At 37.6% G+C, this 22,356-nt stretch overlaps 1 protein-coding gene across 2 annotated transcripts in view; it reads right to left on the reverse strand.

Moving 5' to 3' along the window:
* Elp3 (elongator acetyltransferase complex subunit 3) overlaps positions 1–22,356 on the reverse strand; it is an 82,212-nt gene that overhangs the window by 16,645 nt on the left and 43,211 nt on the right. For both annotated transcript variants that reach the window (XM_076852269.1, XM_076852270.1), the window contains 4 exons: positions 11,454–11,544; positions 9,407–9,472; positions 7,716–7,943; positions 6,606–6,687 (listed from right to left, as the gene is read on the reverse strand). In XM_076852269.1, the coding sequence (XP_076708384.1) occupies positions 6,606–6,687; positions 7,716–7,943; positions 9,407–9,472; positions 11,454–11,544 (467 nt within the window). The remainder of the gene's footprint in view (positions 1–6,605; positions 6,688–7,715; positions 7,944–9,406; positions 9,473–11,453; positions 11,545–22,356) is intronic.

The raw sequence follows: 22,356 nt of genomic DNA on the forward strand, positions 1-22,356 counted from the left end.
TTAAAACAAACTTCCTGATGGACAGGTATGCAGGAAAGGCCACCTTTGAAGAGGGGCTTCCTTACTCAGAGAAGTCTGTGAAGTATCCAACTTCATAAAAGTGGCAATCATTTATCTTTAAGCTCCCAGACTTTGCAGGAATGTTATCAGAGACCACGTGATGTGCCCTGTCTCCTAGGCTAAAGCTCAAAACCATCATTCCAATATTCATAAGCAAAGAGGAACAAGACAGGGGAGAGAAAGTCTAGGAGAGCAAGGCTAGCCTTTGAGACTTTCAGGTACATATTTCTGAAACAGAAGAAGGCTAGACTGCATGGATTGGGAATCAGCAACAGCACTTGCCAAAGGCTGTTCTTCAGGTTCTGACAGGCCACTACAAATTGATATCACTAGCTTTTGCCAAGGAAGTGTCATGAAAAATTCAGATGCCTACAAGATCAAATAGCAAAAACTCACTGGTGGCCTATTCAGAAATATTCAAAACGTGTGCTAATGAATAGCGTCATGTGATGCCAAGTGAGGAATGGTTTAATGCATTTGACATGCAAAGTACTACAACTGGTACCTGATTCACCTATAAATGAATAAGTGTCAACCAGGGAATAAGAATTCCTGAGAGGAGACATGCAACAATGTCCCCATGTGGAGCCACAACACAGACATCAATTAGCAAATATGTAGCTAACTCGTTATCTAGCAAAGTCGAATTCTCCACTATCAATGCCAGTCTGATTAATAATGATGCTGAAATTAATATAGATCTTATAGTATCATCTTTATGTTGTATCTATTGTTTTTTAAAAGAAAGATACTAATAATGATTTTAAAAAGTCTTATTGGAACATGTGTTGAGAAAGAAATATGTATGATCATTTTGAGAATACCAAAATGAAAGGAAGGAATGAACAAAATCCAGAAAATGTACATTTAATTAGGGGCCATTTAGGGGATAATTTATAAAAAGACAAATTATGTAAAGAGCTGAAGGAGAGTGAACAAAAGAGGAAACAATCTTTTCCTGTCCTTTCTGATAAGTCCCACATTAACACAAGACGCCTGTGGCATACACTGGTTTGCATTTGGCAGGTTTCCTGTGTCCATTAGCAAAGAGCTACGCCATAATGAAGAAAAGCTTTTCTAGGCACTTTGGTAAGGATTATGAGTCCATTATCAGACAGACCTAGCTACAAATGTACCCTTCCTTTCAACTAGACTATAATGCAAAGAATAAAACAACCTTCACCTGAAACTGAGAGAGATGTGTAGTAGCCTGGAATACAGGAGAAGTCTCTGGGGTCCAGCAAGTAAGTCTAAGACACTTGTAGTGTAAGGCAACAAAACTGCTATGTTCTGTTCACAATAATTTTATTAATCAGTGGCTATGGGGAACAAGACCATTAATTTGAGTCCTAGGAAGCCATACTGGATTATATAAGGCATAAGCACATTGATTTTTTGACTACTGGGAATTGTAGGCACAGCTTTAGGGCCATATGACTGTGTATCATGATTAAGAATGATCTCATCTCCATAGTGACTTGTTTAATCACCCTATATTTAAATTCTTCCCCCCTCCCTTGTTCTTGGGCTTTTTAATAGATTTAAACAAAATGGCTATCAGCTTCTGACTTCAGTGATTTCTGTCACTAACCATTCAGACGTTTCCCTCCTTTCTCACCATTACTGTGTGATCTATCAACCTTGTACCATTCTTGGCCAATGGCCATATTAATTTTCTACTTGAAAGAACACAAATAGAATCCTGCTTATGACGAAGGCACGGGGAGCTTGGGGAATAGCTGTTCATCTTACTGCATAGCAATTAGCTCGACAAATGAAACAGTGACATGACTCTGATACCTAGCCAAAATTGCCAGAACAAAAAACTCATTCTGTAGGGGGCGTTAAACGGCTTTTTGAATAGTGGCTATTGACAGTTACATTTGCTCTTTTAGAAATGGTATGGGGAGTATGACATAAGAGATCTCCAGTTTCCATGGTGATTATTAGTGATGGCATTTTAAATGTTGTGGCTAGCTTCTACAGTATAATTCTTGCACCTCACACTCTACATGAGGGAAGAAAAAAACTGCCTCATCTTGACAGGTCTGAAGGAAAGAATGAGATCATCCAAGCAGATAAACAACATGGTTTTTAAATAAATACGAACTGTTAATCTTAAATAGATGTATGTTGAATGAAGACACATGGGTAAATGGGCAGGAGATATTAAAGCATTGGACTGAATTGGGAAGAACTGCTTAGACACTCAGCAGTAATTTATTGTTATTTCCTGCTTATACATTATTCTACAAATTGGTCGTTCTTATGACACTGATTTACCCATTTCTACAAATAGGAAGAGATTATCTTCTTAGTCTGAAGCAAATTAATCCCATGTGGAGAAGTCATCTGGAGTCTAAGTAGGGAGAAAGTGGTCTTCCTCTGAAGGTGAAGACCCAGCCAGCCAGAGCCCCTGGGCGCTCCTGAGAGGCAGCAGGGCACCTCACACCTTCGTGCCTCTGCTTGCCCTTCAACACCTGCAGCAATGTTGATGTCATTTTTGTTTTATTTAACAATATTCACATTTAAAAATTATCAACTTTAAAACACAGTTTATTAAGACAATTATATGTAGAATGAATATACCTAAAAAACTCCTCTAAAGAAGTACTTCATTTGACTTTGATAAATGCAGAAGTTTTCAATTTTCTCATACAGATTAAAGGTAGTACTATTAGGTTTTTTTTTTTTTTTTTAAAAAGATGATCAGCTATAAAACATTCAGTGTATACCTATAAATAAATAAAATATACTGAGTTATATTTATTATACACTATAAATAAAATATCCTGAGGTAATACAGATAAAAAGCAATTTTGTTCCTTAACAGGGAAAGCAAGAATATAGTCATTCTGACTAGAGTTTCAAATGAGATCTACTGTGCAGTTAATATTGTTTAGAGTTAGAACCAAAGGTCATAAATCTAAACTAAGAAAATCTCCTGGCAAGATGAAGGGAAATTAAAATGAATCTGAACACAATTTTAAAAAATTGTACATAGTGCAGTACTTTTACAGACAGGGTAACCAAAATGACAAATGATTCTGTCTCTTCTTTACTCAAGTTATCAGTTATGCCAAGAGAGAACATCTAGGTCACCACTGTATATGACTTACAGGAAAGCTGGCAGACCCAGAACAAGGATGGATTTGCAAATTAAGGCCAAGGTCAGAGAAAAATGTAGGCCAAATAGGTCACAAAGTGTCACCAGCTGTGACCAACATTAATATATGTCCATGAATTGCAGACAGGATTAACTACCCATGAGAGACCTCAGCATCATCATTATCATCATCAAATGCCCAACCTACAATGGGACTGAGATTCATTACTGATGAAATTCAGGGTCCTCTAACATGCTCTCAGAAAAATAATCTACTTAAACTATAATTAGGAAAACTTAAGTGGTCATGTTGAGGAGTAAAGAAGTGAAGATTCTAAGGGACAGAATTCTAGATAGGTAGAAATGTACAAGATATCCTAATTCATTTGCTTTTAATAAGAAAATAAAGCCCATGGAGATCTAGTAAAATTATCCTAGGTCACAAGGAGGGCCACTGGCCAAGCAGGAATGGAATCCTGGCCCCCTGCTCCTCCCAACCCCCATCACTGTCTCTTTTTGTATGCTAGCTATAATCTAATGGGGCACTGTGAATATAATGTAGCCCATAAACACCAGTACTATCATAAAGAGGTTTTCATTATAAGGACTGACATACAGAGACTTTTTACACAAATTAAAACACACACACTCACTTCTCATAATTATTCTTAAATCAGAAGAACCAAAATCAAAGTAAAGAAACATGTAAAGAAAAAGAACACTGTACATAATAAACACTCCTTCAGGTTCTGAATAGACATCTCAGGTGTCTGAGGAGAAACCTGAACAGAACAGTAATATATTGCTAAACTGGAGAAATTAAACCCAACATCCACAAAGCAGAAGTTCTAGGTATTTTCACTAGAAGGATAACCAGAGCTTGAGTCAAACAGAAGAGTCAAGGCCTATGTGGTTCTCTACAGGGATCAATGGTGGAGCTCCCAGGCCAGAGTGACACCCGCTTTGTCCTTTTTTGGGAAGAACTAGAGTTCCAAGTGGGCATTCCAGGGCTCTTCACCTAGAATCCCACCGGCCAAAAGAAACCCCCTGAGCCGCACGCAGCAGAGCTGCTGTGCTAGCTGACACGGGGAGGCTCTTTCCTGTTACCGCGGAGGCCTCTTGTTATTTTACAAAGTCTCCATGAGGGTGATTTAAAACTGAGCTATCATTTAGATTTGGATAAAAAGCGGGAAAGGGACAGATGCTGATTTCCACTCGGAAAAACACCCTGCTCGGACAAGCAGAAACCGATCTGAGGCTCTTATGAGCCACTGGATGTGACCTCAGGCAAGTCAGGGGCCTGAAACATTTCAAAGAGAGACAGATGTCATGAAGACAGATAAAATAATGTCCAGCAGTGATGGAACATGGACACTCTTCAGCTTTAAAACTGATTAGGTTCCCACAGACACCAGAAAATCATGCAACTGCGTATCAGTCGCTCCCTTATCAGTAGTGCAGTGCTGCCAGGGTCACAGAGTCACCCCCACCGTGATGACTAGGGAAGGACATGTGGAAGTGAACACTAAAATCTTGCTACTCAAATGTATTCTGAAGACAATGATCAGAGGTATCACTCAGGAATGCTCAGAAACATAGGTCCTCACAGACCTAAGGAGTCTGGATCTGCATTTCAATAAGCTTTCCAGGTGATTGCTAAGCACAATCAAGTCCCAGAGTTCTTTAATGAAAACACTGATGGTGCTCTGGCAAAAAGACTCATGGAAATTTCAGGTGTTATCAACCCTACAGAGATGCACATGCAGAATGGGTTCAGTCAGTGTGGCCTTATCCTGGTATTATCCACAGGTAAAATGGCTGAGAGGTAAGCACTTTTTACTACAGGTATCAGTATCAGGTAAACCTCAATTAGACATCTTCTTTGTGTAATTAAGGTAACATAGAAACATACATATATACATATATATACATATATACATATATATACATACATATATATATATATATATATATATATATATATATATATATATATATATATAGCTAGAAATGGCAAGAAATGCTCTATTAACCTGGATAACACCAAAAGTCACAGCCAGACTAAATGACCAAGTGAACCTGTATGATTACATTTTCATAATTATAATCATTAAGACCTGGGAAAGGGTATGGATTTAATGATTGGCAAAAACATTGATTTTTTTTTAAACCTCATTTCAAATTTCATTTTCAGAAAGACTGTTTTCTCCGAAAGTGTGGTTAGCTTTTGGAATGTGGTAGTCTGATGGGAAAACAAAATACCACTGAGGAAAAATAACCTATATTGATCCTGGCTTTCACTATTTTGGCTACTACTACGAATCAGCCACTTTCTGTAGGGATACAATACTGAAGAATAGAAATGAAAGAGTGTTCATTCACATCAGAATTTCCTTTTCATGCCCCTTTCCCCAGTACTTGATGTCCTGGTTAAGGAACAGGGAAGTTCCTGATGAGGTTCAGAATGCACTACCCCCAGACTGGTGATTTGGCACTGAAAATTTTAAGCTGAAAAAAGATAAGAAAATAGCAGGTACAGGAAGGCCTCTCTGACCTTCCCCTACCCTTCTCCCCTGAAGCAGAGGTAAGGCCCGCCCTGAACTGGGGAATAGGAGCATCCTTACCTCTGAATGAACAGGGCTTGCTAAGTGCCCCTGCCCCCGTTTCTTACCTTTAGCTCATTCTCCCTTGTCCAATCATTTCCTCATGACTTTCCAATTTAAATCAAGTACCTAGTATCAAAACACTATATCAAGTAGCTAGTATAAAAACTCAGGCTTAATAATTTCTTTGGATCTTCATTTCCTTATGAAGGCTCCTGTGTTCTGCAAAATTTACACTCTATAAATCTGTATGTTCTTCCCCTATTAATTTGTCTTTGCTGGTTGAATTTCAGATCCAGCCAGGGAACCGAAGACAGGTGAGGAAAAGTTTGTCCTCCCCTGCCCTCCCAGACGGGGGAGCCCTTGCCCAGGAATGAATCACTGAGGACAGTACTGAAGGAGCAAGAACACTGCTTTTACCCATCTTACACTGACAACTGAGGCTCCATTTTAATTTTCTGAACAACACTGATAATCTCCACACTGATTTAAATTTTTCTTGAATCCATATCATCACATTCCATTTCCCTAGACAAAGTAACTGGGCACAAAGCACAAGAGAGATGCTGACCACAACGACCAGTGTGACAGATGGTGAAGAAGAGAGGATGCTGATAACTGGCTCTGCACTCTCAGAGAGGGAGCATTTCTGATAGTTCCAGTTCACCAAATTGCTTCCATGATTTTTCTGAGTGTTTAGGCACAAGTCCTTCATTGTCAGTCCCAATTTTAAACATAGTAATTATAAATGGGGCAAGAGAGCACTGAGGTAGACTTCATAATGCTACCAAATTTAAAATGTGGATGAATCACGAATTTCTCCTTCCCCAAGTTACCTGAAATAACAGCTATTTTCCCAGATCCGTGTTCTTCTCGAGCTATTCTTTCTGCCTCCTCCATCAGCAGCATGCCAAATCCCTAGAAGGAGCAATAAAGAGGTTGGGGGATTAAGAAGGGAGGAAGTCCATCAAAAGAAGTCCACAAAACAAGAAGGTTACAATTTTTTAGTTGCTAAAAAATCTACTTATGTGAGTAAGAAAGAAGAAACCATTCAATTATACCAATACTTGACAGCTGACAGATGGAAAAGGTTTAACTTTCCAACTAGAGCTACCAAATGGTATTCTGTGGAGGATATAATCTAGTCACAGCAAGGGGACAATGCCTCACAAGAGCCACATCTTTTCAGGTAAGTTCTAGGCAGTCTCCAGATGATGGAAGTCTGGGGCTGTAAGTCTGATTTGTCATCCTCCACTTTCTAAAGTGGTTTAGAAATCAGGCAAGGTCCTTTACTTCGCCAATTGTGGGGCTTACCCTAAATCCACTATTGGCACTTTTAACACATTTTTTCTGAATTTTAAAGAGTGAGTTACTAATTTTAGGTTGTCTGGGGTCAGAACAGGGTTCCACTGAATAAACTACAGCTTGCCATTTTTGAAGGGCTTCACTGTTCCTTATGTGCTTTCACGTCATCCTCTCACTTGAGTGCACAGTTGACTCATAAAATTGTCTGTATTATGAGTTCTGACTTCCACAAGCAGAAATTTCACATGGTTCAATCTGATATATTCAATTAGCTGAATCTGTTTGTCCTTCCTTTTGCCCCATCACTCCCCAGAGGGAGCAGTGTGGAGGGAAAACATGGTGGAACAACTGAAATGTTGATTCTTTTGTTCTTAATACTCCCCTTTCCCCTTGCCTCTGTCTCCAACACCATTCCTTTTCTCTTTTCCTACCTTGGGCAATTTCTTTTTTTCTTTTTTTTAAAAAAATATATTGTTTGAGTTGTTGATGAACCTTTATTTTATTCATTTATTTACATATGGTGCTGAGGATTGAACCTAGTGCCTCACACATGCCAGGCAAGTGTTCTACCACTGAGCCACGACCCCAGCCCTTGGGCAATTTCTGAATTATAAGCCAAACAAAACCAGAATACAGGATACCTGATGCTGAAATTTAGTAGGATCCCGGCTGCTCACAGGGACTACACTTCCATACACATGCAGTTCCCGGACTATGGACACACCTCCACCCAACTCAAAACGGAAAGTTTCCTCTGAGCACTTTCGTAATCGCAGAAGGCCAATCAGAATGTCTTGATCAGGATCTTCATATGACAAGAATGTTTCCCAGCCTCCATTTGCAACATAATCTCTCCTTACCAATTCAACCTATTGATCAGAAAGTGCACAAAAATATTTTTCAAAATTAAAAACCAAGTTCATTTTTATAATCGTATGTATTTATTTAGGCTAATATTCAGTTAGGAAAAAAGAATGAATCATCGTTAATTATGTTCTTTTTACTGGTCTCCTCTCAAACAGTACCAATAAATAAGAGTTCATGCCTTGATCATGAACTGTTATAAATGGAAAACCATTTAACAAATATTTGAAGTTCATTAACCTGAGATTCTTCCAGAAATCCAGCTCAGTTAATGCTTCTATGTATTTAAATCTTTGATCTTCCATGAACAGTCTCTAAGATAAAATTATAAATTATGTCTTAGGAGCACTTGTTTAGTTCCAAATTCTCCGATGTTCAGTGGTTTCCTTTTCTTTTTGGTACTGGGGATTTAACCCAGTGGCACTTAACCAATGAGTTACATCACAAGCCCCCTCCCCATTTTTTAAAAATATTTTTTTACTTGTCAATGGATCTTTATTTTATTTATTTATGTGGTGCTGAGAATCAAACCCAGTGCCTCACGCATGCCAGGCAAGCACTCCACCACTGAGCCACAACCCCAGCCCCACCATGAGCCCTTTTTGAAACAGAGTCTTGCTAAGTTACTGAGGCTGGCTTTGAACTCACAATCCTCCTGTCAGCCTCCCAGCTGCTGGGATTACAGGTGTGCACCAACACTCCTGGCAGTGGTTTAATTTTCTAGATCTTACTTCCTTCACTAGAACCTGTTGCGGGGGTTGGGGGTAATCCCTTGTATTGTGATGAGGTTTAAGAAAGTATGACATCTCACAGAGATCTTAAATCGTACCTAGTTATGGAACAATTATATTAAAGAAAGTTCAATCACTGGGCAGAAGATTTTACGGCAAGTGTTGTGGTGGGAATCTATAAAGAGTTATGACTCTTCAAACTCATTGTACAAATGGCTCTGATACTTTGCATAAAAATGAGCAGTATGCAATAATATGCATATACCCAGAAATCTACACGTTTGGATATAGGTACAGCATCTCTTCATTTGTTTATTCCCCAATGGGCAAGAGTTGATAAGCTCTACCAGAAGGTAGCCACTACAGATGTGTGGCTATCTACATTTGAATTAATTCAATAAAACTAAACCTTCAGTTCCTTATTTGTACTAACTGCATTTCAAGTGCTCAAAAGTCACATTTGACTAGTGGCTACCATATTGGACAACTCAGATCACAGAACATTCCCTGTACTACAAGTGAATTCTGATAGACAGTAGTGATCTAGAATAAGATGGAGTCTTGTTTTTCCTAATTGGCTCTTCTATAATTCAGTTACCTTCATATTTGGCTTTCCTAGCTTGACATCTGTATCTAATCTTCAGTTATTCTCTGCTCTGAGTTATTCATTGACTTTTAGGACTTGATACTCTCTATAAGACGGTGGGGGTCCAGGCTCGGCAAAGACATAAACTGACCTGATAGGGCCGTACTTTGTGATGAATTTCTTGGATTCCAACCTCTCTGGTTCTCACATCTCGACACTGCAAAAACAAAACAAAAATAAAAAAAAATCAGCAGAGATTGCAGGAGAAATTAGAGAAATTAAATCTGCAACTAATTCATTGTTTATTTAAACTTCTCTTATTTAAGCCAAACCCTGGGCTGAAAATTAAGTTTGGATACAATTTACACTGAGATAAAGTAACTGAACTTAAAAAGGCCCATCTTTAATAAATTTGAGAATGGAGGAAACCAGAATGACAAATTTATGAATTTGTATTGTTTTACTTTTAAACTAAATTTAGACTTTAATTTTGCTCAAGGGATATAACTATTATGTTCCTCTGACTTAAGAACCAACTACAACCTATTGTATTAATATATTTCTGAAGGACTGTGACATGTGTGAAATTCCATGAAGAAATAAGAGTTCATTATTTAGTTTTCAAAAAACAAAGCTCCTTCCAGTTAGGAAGGAAACCCCAGGAAGCAGCCCAAGATAATATTCTGTTGATGCAGACTGCAAACAGGTTATCACTTCCTGTAATTACTGATCTGTACAGCAGCTTGTATGTGGATGTGTTATAGTTACATGCTCTCGATGAACACTGCTATTGCTTTCTTGCATGCTTTTTTTAAAGGCAGAGATAGTCTGTGCTTACTTTCTGGGAAAGTCGTTGCCTATGGGTACTACGCGTCTTTGACTCTGATTGAATACTAGTCTTCAGACTCAATCTCAGTCTACTTAATGAGCTAGCGAGGCAGGAAGGGTTAAAGAAGAGGAACGGACAAGGACATTGTCAGTCACCAGGCCCTGCAGTGCCCTCAGCAGCGGTACTCTTAGAAGCCAGAGACGTAGAACAAGGACGGCTGAAGAACAGAGTAGGCACACAATCTTGTTTAATCACTCTAAATGCATTTACTTCTTTTATAGAACTTAAAATTGTTATTTTATTTATTTATTTTTTTTTGTAGAATAAGCCAATGTTGTTTACAGACTTTCTTTGGACAAAAAAATCTTCGGAAAAAATTTCTTTTCTTTTTTTTTTTTTTTAAAGAATTTTAATATTTATTTTTTAGTTTTTGGCGGACACAACATCTTTGTTTGTATGTGGTGCTGAGGATCGAACCCGGGCCACACGCATGCCAGGTGAGCGCGCTACCGCTTGAGCCACATCCCAAGCCCTGAAAAATTTTCTTAATAATTATTTGAGAGAAAATACAAACTATCTTAGGCAAGTCCACAATGTGAAATTCTTGGAACAGAGTTTCTCAAAGCATGGTCTAGGCTTGAACTGTGCATGAGAGCCAGGTACATAGTGCAGTGGATGCCTGCGCCATATCCCCACCCACTGAATCCAAATCTCTGAAGACAGAACCAGCCACCAGTGCCTTGGGTAGACCCACTCCTGTCCTCTCTTCAGCAGCTCTAAGAAGTATCTAGGGCACTGAATTTCAAACCTTCCTCTGACTTAAGAACCAACTACAAGGAGAGAGACTGTTAAGTTACAAATTCCTCTGTTCTTCCAGCACCAGCAGAGAGGAGGTGATTAGTAAACATTTGTAAAATAATAAGTGACTTAAATAAACATGGATGGGGTGAAGGAGCAGGTTATGTGGGGCAACAGCACTGTTTGGTAATTATTTCCTACACATAATCCTTGTTTCTTCAAATTTCTTTGGGGAACCACATCTTATTCTTCTACAGCCTGAACACCTAATACTTCAGAAGAAAAATGCTTTTGAAAGCAGGAGTTGAACACATAGTTGGCAATCAAAGCAGGTAGGAAAAACAACCATTCAACTGAAAAGCCTATAGAGGAAGGCAGAGGGGATGAGGGACAGAGTGCAGCCTTCACCGCTGTGTTTTTACGCTTCCAGGTTACACAGAACACCTTCCGTGCATGCAGGTGTTCTAACCTGCCTGGTAGGAGCAGTCTGTAAGAGGACTGTCACAGAGCGTTTGCCTGTGAGGTTCCTTTTTCCTCAACAGTGATGGACTGACAGCCAAATCACTCTCACCTGTATTCCAAGGTCCTTCATTCTTGCAAACGCCAGCTCCCTCAGGTTGCCATGCTCCACTCCTGAGCTGACCAAGGGCATGGGAATATCTCTGCAGGAGAAAAACATCAGCTGTAGCAAAATATAAATCCTTTTCCATCACAGTAAGACAGTGGTATTAAAAAAAAGAAAAAGCAAAGAAAAGAAGCAAAAACCCTATTTGCTTATTCTTCAATTTGTTTTGTTTTTAAATATTTTATTAGTTTTTAATGGACCTTTATTCATTTATATATGGTATTATATTATAAGCACTCTACAACTGACCCACAATCCCAGCCCCTTGGTTTTTTTTTTTTTTTTTTTTGCTTTTTTAAAATCTTAGACACTGTATCTTTTATATACTGATTTTTTTTTTTTTTTTCTCCAGGAGGGTGTTGGGGCGACTAAAATGGAACTCACAATTTCAGTTTTTGATTGACATCTCCATGATGCCTGGCACTTTATACCAATGCTAGAAATTAAATTTTATCTCTTCTCATCTTTAGGCAATATGCTGTTCTTCTAATGAGTCACTTCTAATTTCAAATGAAATTAGAAACAGACAAGAAAACAGGCTGAATATCAAAATAAGAAGTAGAATCAGAGCTGCCCTGTACCTCAGTTTTCCATCCATAAAACCAGTTTTCATCAACTTCTTGGTTTTCTGTGAGAGACATCTGACAGAAATCATTTTATAATATCACAAAGTACAAAACCAAGCCCAAAAGCCTAATAACCATTAGTACAGATTTTTAGCTGAAGAGACATTTGTACTAAATAAAACAAGAAATAATTTTTTTAAAAAATAAACTTCAATTTGTTTAATGAGGAGAAATAGCAACTTCTATTAATGCACTGCTTTATAGCTTACATTTTCCCACATAGTAACTGAATGACAAAAGTAACCAGGAAGCTCAAAAGCCCAGTAATGATTGGTCTCAAAGAATATTTTTTCACCTCATTTCACAAAAATAGAAATTAGAAGTGATGCATTAGAAGAATATCATATTGCCTAAAGATGAGAAGAGATAAAATTTAATTCCTGGCATTGGTATAAAATGCCAGGTATCAAGGAGATGTCAATCAAAAACTGAAATCATGAGTTTCATTTTAGTCATCCCAATATCCTCCTGGAGAAAACAAAAAAATAAGCAAACAAAAAAAATCAGTATATAAAGATGCAGTATCTAAGATTTTAAAAAAATAAAAATAAAAATAAACAAAAATACCCAAATTGAAGAATATGCTTAGCACGTCCGCTTTCTATTCAAAGACAAACCTCAAATTTGTTTTGTCTAATATTTGGTTGATCAGAAGAAAGATGAAAGAATATGTCAATTATCTTCTATTCTCATGTTGCTTTTGAATAGTGTCAATTTTCACCTGTCTTCGTATGTTAAATACAATTAGCTAATTTATCTACTTGATTCTAATAAGATATTCCTTACTCACAAGTATCAAAAGCCAATCAATTTGCACAATGAGCTATACACAATTAAGTTTATTAGGCTCTGGAAGCCAGCAGAGTTTTCATAAAACACTATAAAGACAAAGAGGAACGGGGGTTCAAAGTTTAGAGTGATATCACACACACACACACACACACACACACACACACACACACACACGCATGCACACACACGAGTGATCAAGTTTTAGAGTAGAGTGATATAATAGTATATGTGGTTGACATATAGGTTTTAGTGAAATAACTTTCTATTTTCAGAACTATAATTCCTTAAAATCAAATATATTTTAAAGTTAGTAATCAGATGAAACTGAATGAAAGCTATTAAGGTAAAAAGTATGTTTTAGCAAGGAATATATATATATATGTTTATATATATAAGTAAATATATATTGCTTTATATATTTTGCTGTTTCATATTATATATGCCAAAGGTAAAGTCCTCTACATGTCCTTTTTCACCCTTAAATAGTTTATAAAGAATTCACAAACATATGAATATATTAAACATAGAACTACACATCATGTAAATAAACACAGAAAACAAGAAACACCAGCAGCTTGGAGTAAATTTTCAAATGTTTGTATAGTGGTGTGAAATTAACCTGATAACATCAATGGCAATTACACATTTGTGTCTTGCTGTTCGTGGTAGTGAGATGTTAAACCTGCTATGAACACTGACCCAGATGACCCTGAAGCACTGCTCCTGGGGAATGCAAGGGCTGGGTTCCTGTGTGCCCCTCAATGCTGCCTTCAACTGACCAGGACTTAACTTTGTTTTACGTGTGCCTCTGTTAAAGGCACCTATCTGGCACACAGCTGACTCAATAACACGAACTTGTTATCATAGCACTATAACTCATGCCTCAAAGAAGCCCACTTAACACACATTTTTTTCTTGAAGGCACATGAAGATGGCATGTTAAGAACAGGGGAATGTAAGTAGAAAGATGGAAATCCAAATAAAGAACTAAAAATAAAATGTTAAGAGATCCAAAATACTGTAACAAATTAAGAATACATTTCATGGGATTATGAGTAGTGGATAGGGTTGAGGGAAAAAAAAAAACTTTGAGCCAAAGAATATATCAACAGAAACTTCAAAAACTGAAAAGAAAGGAAGGAAGGAAGGAAGGAAATCCAAAGACTGTGAAACAACTACAAAAGATGTACTTATGTGCACTGTGAGAATAGAGAAAAGAACAGGGGAAATATTTGAACAATATTAAAATAATTTCTCCAAATTAATGTCAGACATTGAACTACAGATCTAGGAAGCTCAGAGAACACTAAACAGGACAAATTCTCCCAAACCTACATGTAGGCTTGCCATTTTCAACATATAGAAAATTGAAGATAATGAAAATGTCCTGAAAGAAGCCAGAGGGGAAAAACACTACCTACCAAGGAACAAGAGTTATACCTAACTTCTCTTTAGAAACCATGCAATCAAGTATAGAGTGGAGCAAAATATTTAAAAACCATCAACTTAGAATCCTGTGTTGCATGACATCATCCTTCAAAAGGATAAAAGTGGGGCTGGGGATATAGCTCAGTTGGTAGAGTGCTTGCCTCACATGCACAAGGCCTGGGTTAAATCCCCAACACCACAGGTGGGGAAAAAGGGGGTAAAAGAGAAGTAAAGACTTTCTCAAACAAAAATTGAGGGAATTCATTGCTAATTGATCTGTTCCACAAGACATATTCTAACGCAACTACTAAATAAAGTAAAAAAAAAGAAGTACAACTGATATAGTAAGAAAGAAGAAATGATGAAATTGTATAAAAAGATCAATTAAAACCATAAAAGGCAGAAAAGGAATGGAAAACAAAAATAGGAGCAAAGAATAAGGGCAATAAAATCAGTGTTTAGAGGAAAAATTTAAGCATTGAAAAGAAGGGAAAAAAATCTGTTTCCACCTTAGGAAATGAGATAAAGAGCACATTAAATTCAAAGTAAGCAGAGGAACAGAAATAACTAAAATTAGAGCAGAAATCAATGAAATTCCAACAGGAAATCAATAAGAAAACAAAACCGAAAGCTGGCTCTTTGAGAAGATCAATCAAATAAATCAACATCTAGCTAGAGTAACTTTTGGGAAAAGAGGAGGGCAGAAACGACTATCAGAATGAAAGAGGGGGCATCACTGACAGATCCTGTAGACACTGAAAGTATAAGGGAATTCTCCATGCGCTATGGTTTGGATAAGGCTTGAATGTGCCACAAGGTTCCACTGTGATTGGAGGCTAGGTCTGGGGAGTGAAACTGGGAGGTGGCAGAACCTTAAAGAGGTGGGGCCTTGTGGAAGTTAAGGTCATTGGGGTGTGCCCTTGGGTGGTAGTTCTCCCAGGAGGAATATCAGAATGAGCAAACCTGACCCCATCTGGTTCCAGATGTTCCCACACATACTCCTGCCACTGCTCTCTACACCATGAGGTGATGCAACCAAGGATGGCCTTATAATGAGCCAGTGTTCTGCCACTGCCTCTAGATCCTGTTGCTATACAAACTAAGACATTTGTGTATGTGTATCCACATTTATATGCACACACATAAATATATATATGTAACTACTACATATATATAAATTTGAAAATCTGCAGGATCATACTGATAATTCCAATGCTAAATTAGCACCTCAGGGATCTTTTCAGTCTTGCACTTTTAATGTTCAGAAATCCCTTCAGATAGTGAGAAAGAAGTCTCTCATTATCTTCAGCACATTTACTGATCTGATAAATCAAGTAACTTATCTGTTCAATGTAACCAATCTTCCAAGACCTCCAGCTTCATCTCTGCACTCCTGCTTTACCTCTCAGCTGTGTCAGAAGCCAGGAACACAGTGTCAGCCACCTCTGTGGCACTGCTTCCACAGGCAATGGGAAGGCAAGAGAAAATGGACTTGACAAATATATATAGATTTATTTATTTTTCCTTTTTTATTTATATATGACAGAATGCATTACAATTCTTATTACACAGAGCATAATTTTTCATATCTCTGGTTGTATACAAAGTCAAATATATTTTAACAACAAACTAGTGTTTTTTAAAAAGACATTAGGGCTGGGATGTAGCTCACTGGTAGAGCACTTGCTTAGCACGTATGAGACCCTGGGTTTGATTCCCAGTATCACATTAATAAATGGCACAAAAAATCTCAAGAGAAGTAAACTCTCTTTATAAGACAGTGATGGTACCCAGCAGACTGCTACATAACTTGTGGGACAGTGCAAAATGAGAATACATGGCCCCTGATTAAAAAAATTATTAACAATTCCAAGATGGTGATGGTACAGCATTAAGCCAAGTGCAAGACCCACAAAACTGCACAGGGAACATGTTCTTGAGGCTGGCCCTGATGACCATAGAGGACCTGGTGACACAAGGATTTACAATGATGCTGACAGTTCATAAATGTCCTTAAATTTATGTTTGTCACTACAAAAATGGTCTTTGGCAGTGACATGCCTTGAGTATACCAGATGGAAATTTTCCTTATTAAGAACAGAAATGTGGCAACTGCCATTTTAGTGAAAAAGTCTTTTTTCATTGAAACCAAGGGAAAACAATTCTACATAGGCTGAGCATCTTCTATATGCAAAATACCACGTGAAGCAATCCAAACCATATACTCAGACACTGTTACAATCATCCAGGAACTCAAACCCAACGAGAGATTACTCACCATTTGAAATTACTATACCCATCTAGGGAAGAGTTAAAATTAGTTTTGGGTTTCTCGATTTAATTCAATCTAGTTTTGCTTTCTGGGCTTTGAGAGGTTACATATGAGAATATTCTTTTTCTAATCCTATGGGTAACATCTCCAGCTTGGAGGTGCTGATATTTGCAATTTGCTTATCACAAACCCTTCAAAGTGATGTCGAGAGCTGTTTTTGTCGGAAGTTTCTCACTTTTCTGGCATGTTTTGGTTGCAAATTGGTATTCCTATTCTAATGCCTCACAGTGATTTAAATATCATATCAAGGCAGACAGCTGTCGAATGGCCTGTGGGCAGCAGCAGTTTAATGTGGCTCCATCATGTGCCTGGACAAATTTTTACACTTAATCACTGAATGCACCCTTGGGAGTGAGAATACAGAATCTCCTATAAGGATGCTGCTTCATAAAAATACCCAGAAAGATGCATTGACTCACTTGTCATGAAATTAAAAAGTGAGAGGAAGGAGAGACAGGCATGCTGTGGAAAATAACCAATTAAAAGCATCAAGTAATCTATTAGAAAATACAGTAAACAAATGAGAGAAGTAACATTACATTCTCACTTGATCATCTTCCTGTCCTTGGTTCCTTTAGACACTGCCTGAAAAACAATTCCCCTCCCCAGTCAGAAGGACCCCCAGCCACCTGACTCTGCTGATCCCAGCCTCCCCCCACTCCTCTGCATGTTAGCTTTCAGTGACCATTAACACTTTCCTTGCTACTAGTATTTCAAAATTCACCCTCCAGATCTTGGTACAAGTTTCTTTCTAGGTGTTCAGACATAACAAATTCTCTCTATGTCCAAGTGCAAATTTTAAAAAATTTGAAATGAAATAGAAGGTTTTTAAACATATATGACACTGTTTTACTAGAACACAGACATCCAATTGTTCTTAAGTGCTAATAGTACTATATAAATGTGGATGTGGCCTTTTGATTTCCCAGTTTCTAGGTGAGAGGAGAGAATTCAAAATGAGGGGCAGTATTAAGAACTTTTATGAGCTATCTCCATAAAAAACACCATTTTTGTGATCCAAACTCTACGACTGGCAAATTCAATAGAATCAATAGAAGAAGCAATACAACTTTTACAAGGTAAAAAAGTTAATCCTTGCTCATACTGGGAAAATACATTAACACCATTAATTAAATAAAATTAAAAATATAGGGATCCGATTTTGTAGAGGATGTGATAAAACCATTAACTATTTACTCTAAATTGGTATAAACTCTTTGGAAATCTTACCAATTTTGTCAATACACATAGCAAAAATTCATATTTATTTATACTTTGCTGGTATTAGAAATTATTATTTTTTTTAAGAGAGAGAGAGAAGAGAGAGGGGGGGGGAGGGAGGGAGAGGGAGAGGGAGGGGGAGAGGGGGGGAGGGAGGGAGGATTTTTTAAATACTTATTATTCAGTTTTCGGTGCACACAACATCTTTATTTTCTTTTAGGTGGTGCTGAGGGTCGAACCCAGTGCCCCACGCATGCCAGGCGAGTGTGTTACCACTTGAGCCACATCCCCAGCCGCAGAAAATTATTTAAAAAGAGAAAAGATGCTTAGATCTTTCCCCAGTAGGAATTCTCAAAGATGATAGTACTGTAAGTACAGCAGTAAAAAGTTGCATGCACATAAATTTTAGTGGAAGCTAGGATGATAACTTTTGCAAAAGTAAAGAAACAGCTATTGAGGGGAAAACAAAACAAAACAAAACAAACCCTAACTAAACCCTCTAGCTTCATTTGTTCTTAATGGACTTTAAAAAAAATCTCTACTTTTGGAGACCACATAGCTGGAGGGTGCATTATTAGTCTCCCACTAGCTCTGCTCTCTCTCTCACCTCTGATTTGTGGATTAAGATGACTAACAGTTGCCTAGGTTACTCTTTGGGATCCTGAAAACCGCTTTTGAGGAAAACACTGACTCTTCACTTGGGCCTCCAGATTTTCCAAGGGTGACTAAACGGGAGGGAAAGGCGTGGATCTTGGCCTCCATGTTGAGTCTGTTTCCTTTATTGCCTTAACTTTTGTCTACTCAGGACTGCACACAGACACATTGATCATTTAAGATGTGTCATGTCCAAAACTATAATATATGGTTAACTAGACCTAGATATGCCTAGTCTTCCCTGGTCCCCTTGAGACAAAAGACACCTATACTGTCATGAGCAGAAACACCAGACCACGAAAGGAACAACAAGAGCCGAGTTCCTGGGGGATCTTCACTTGCTCCCAGTAAAGACATGATTACCCCTTCCCTTTACTGGCCTATCCCTCTCCTTCCTTATTCCTATCCTCCATAGTAGCCCCTCAACCCCATGGAATTGAGAAGATGATTTGTGAGCAAAGCTCCCTCTTCTCCATTCTCTGGCCACTGAATAAAGGAATAAAGCCTTTCTTTCTCCCTAACACTTGTCTCTCAAATGGACATTGGTTTTGCTGTGGGATCAGTCTCTGAACCTGGGTTAGGTAACAAAACCCAGAAGAAACCTAAATGTCTAACAATGGGAATATTTACTGAATGAGAAAAATGTAAACGACAGACTATTATGTTGTCTTTAAAATTATAACCATGATAATTATTCTAAATCTTTTTTTGCATTTCAGAATATTTTAATTGATAATAACTATACATATACATGGGGTACAATGTGATGTTTTGATACATGTATACATCGTGAAAAGATCAAATCAGGGTATTTAGCATATCCACCCCCTCAAACATTTATTATTTCTTTGTGATGAAAACATTCAAAAACCTCTCTTCCTATAATCTTAAGATCGTTTTTTAAAAACTATTATTTCCCACTGTGCAATAAAACACCAGAACTTATTCCTCCTAATTTTGTACCAATTTCTTTTTACTCCTTGCCCCCGAACTCCCCAGATTCTGGAAGCCACTGTTCTACTCTGTGTTTCTGTAACGTTAGCTGCTTCAGATCTCAAAGATGAGGGATATCATGCAATATCTCCCTTTCTGTACCTGGTTTATATCACTTAACATATCTTTAATAAGAACTAGAATGCAAAAACACAAATAGCATATTTGCCAGCATATAAAATGTATTGCCATGTAAGATGCATCCCGAACACACAAGAAAATTTTTGGAAAAATAACATGACCTTGTTGTTAACACATATAGTGAAGTAGTTTTTTAGAAAAAAAAAAAAAAAAAAAATATATATATATATATATATATCTATATCTATCTCCATATGACCAGAAGGGAGGAAGAAAATATAAATTCTGGATATTAGTAGTATATTATAAATTGTTGGAAATAAAGTATAAGAGGACATGATTAAATAAGAAATGTATGGAGGTCACCTGACAGTGGTACACAGCAGAAACACTTGGCTCTAGGCATTCACTAGTAAATGAGATCTTCAGGCTACACCTTGGCACTGCACAAGCCTAGTCTAAAATTTCAGTGATTACTGAGCAAAAAGCCAGTCAGAGTATAAGTTAAACGTGAATCATTTTTTAATGTAGTATAGTCATCCCTCATTATCTGTGAGGGACTGGTTTCAGGATTCCCCATAGATAGTCCAATTTGCAGATGCTCAAGTTCCTCGTATCAAATGTTGTGATATACAGATGTATAACCTCATGTAGACTTTGAATCATCTCCAGATGGTTCTGATGCCTAATAAAATGTCTATGTAAATAGCTGTTATTCAGTATCATTTAGGGGAAAATGTCAAGAAAAAAATTCTATATGTGTTCATTACAGATAGTTTTTTCCCCATATGAAAGGCCAACTATATATACAAAGTAAATTATATATATATCAAAATATAATAAATATGAATTCCTAGATAGCACCTTTAACAGTTCAGCAATATCTAATGCAAAACATCAAATAATATATTTGAAGGAATTCTTCTCATGCTTACCAAAAAGCAAATGCTCTAGTGAATAACAGTCTACAGTAAACTACATTAAAAAAAAAAAAAAAAAAAAAACCCAATGAATTCTAATGTAAACTTGTGTAACAATAAATATAAGCTATATTAAGAGCATCAAAAATATAAAATAAATTGGACAGCACTATAAAGATTTTTTTTTGTCTTTGTACTAAACATTCTAGCAAAGGATCACCTTTAAAGTTAAGTCGCTGGTCAGCCCAAAGTGTGAAAATCCAACCCTCACAGCTGGACTGCAGGACTGGCCAGCACACTTGCTGTCAGTCATCACTCTCTTCAAACCAGACCCGCCCAGGACATTACTAATTCACACTTTTAAAAAGACTTCACACTACCTCTTGCTGCACCGCCCTCCTTCAGGTCTTAGCTCACCCCTGTATCCGTGGAACAACCTCACATCTGGGTACATCTGGCAGCACCTCCCTCCGATGTTTTAGCTGAGATTTGCTGCCTTTGTTCCTCTGAATCCTTGTTTTCTCAATCGTGGGTGGGCCAGGATAATGACTCTAGTAATATTTCACAGTGTCCGTAAAAATAAGCTTTTAATGTCTCTGTTACTCTTGACTTGCTGTTGTAGCAGTGAGAAATTTCAAGCTGAAAACTTTAGAGGGAAAGAGCACACTCTCTCCCGTGATCCACGCCAGCCACACTGGGAAAGACTGGTTCTCTGGATGTCTATTCTGTGACAGCTGCTGTCACGAAGTGTCCTCACTCTTCTCTGGTAGTACACGTCAGTTAAACATCAATGACCTTTTTTTTTTTTGTCTCTACTAATGCTATTTATTGCATCTTTGTTTCCTTCTGCGGAAACAATTTTTTTGAAAAAGAAAATTTCAAAGTCACAGAAAAAATGCAAGTAACTATTTTCCCGAACTATTTGAAAGTAAGTGGTGAATGACATGTACCAACACTCTCAGAATACTTTAAACATTTCCTCAAGGATATTCTATTACAAAGCGACAAAACAACCATCTAAATCAGGACATTAACATTGATTCTTCCCTACTGTCTAATCTTTGACTCCATTTGAATTTCTTCAGGATTTCAAAAAGCACAGCAAAAGCACCCAGTTCAGAAGACTGTATTGTATTGCTGTATTGTAACTGTCAAGTTTCTTTAGTCTCCGAAATGGAACCAAATGCCCTGATTGTAATACTTTCAAAATGAATGTTCCTCCATTTGGGTTGTCAGTGCTGCCTTCTGATTAATTCAGGGATGGACTTCTGACTGAAGAACACAGAGGTGACACTGTGTTCTCAACCTGTCCTAGCAGGTGGCACATGACTGTGCTTTACACAATTTCTGATAATGTTCACTGTGATCAGCTGTTAAGTTATTCTTTCCACTTTGTTTTTAATATATTGTGTGTACAGTCAATTCTCATCAGGTTAGTAGGCAGTAAGTAATTGGTAGGTAATTATGTTCTTCAAAGTTACCACCAAAGAAGAAAACCCTGAGTCACTGATGCTATGGAAAATAGAGCATTGGATTCCTGTGAGCCTTTGGCCACATTATGTCTATCATTCATTAATACATAATCTTGCTTTATCTCTTTCAAGGCACTTTACTTAAATGTATACTGTGGCCGAATATCATATATTGTGGTTTTATATTTACTGAACTCATGGCCAGCAGCTCTGGACCAAGTTTTCCTCTCCATAAGGCAGAGCACCGTCTTTCTGCATTCAGGAGCAATAGACAGGACTTTTAACACTGTTTGGGGCTGTTTTAAAAAGCAAATCCCTAATAAACTGGAC

The sequence above is a fragment of the Callospermophilus lateralis genome, chromosome 4 (genome assembly GCF_048772815.1).
Source record: "Callospermophilus lateralis isolate mCalLat2 chromosome 4, mCalLat2.hap1, whole genome shotgun sequence".
Taxonomy (NCBI): domain Eukaryota; kingdom Metazoa; phylum Chordata; class Mammalia; order Rodentia; family Sciuridae; genus Callospermophilus; species Callospermophilus lateralis.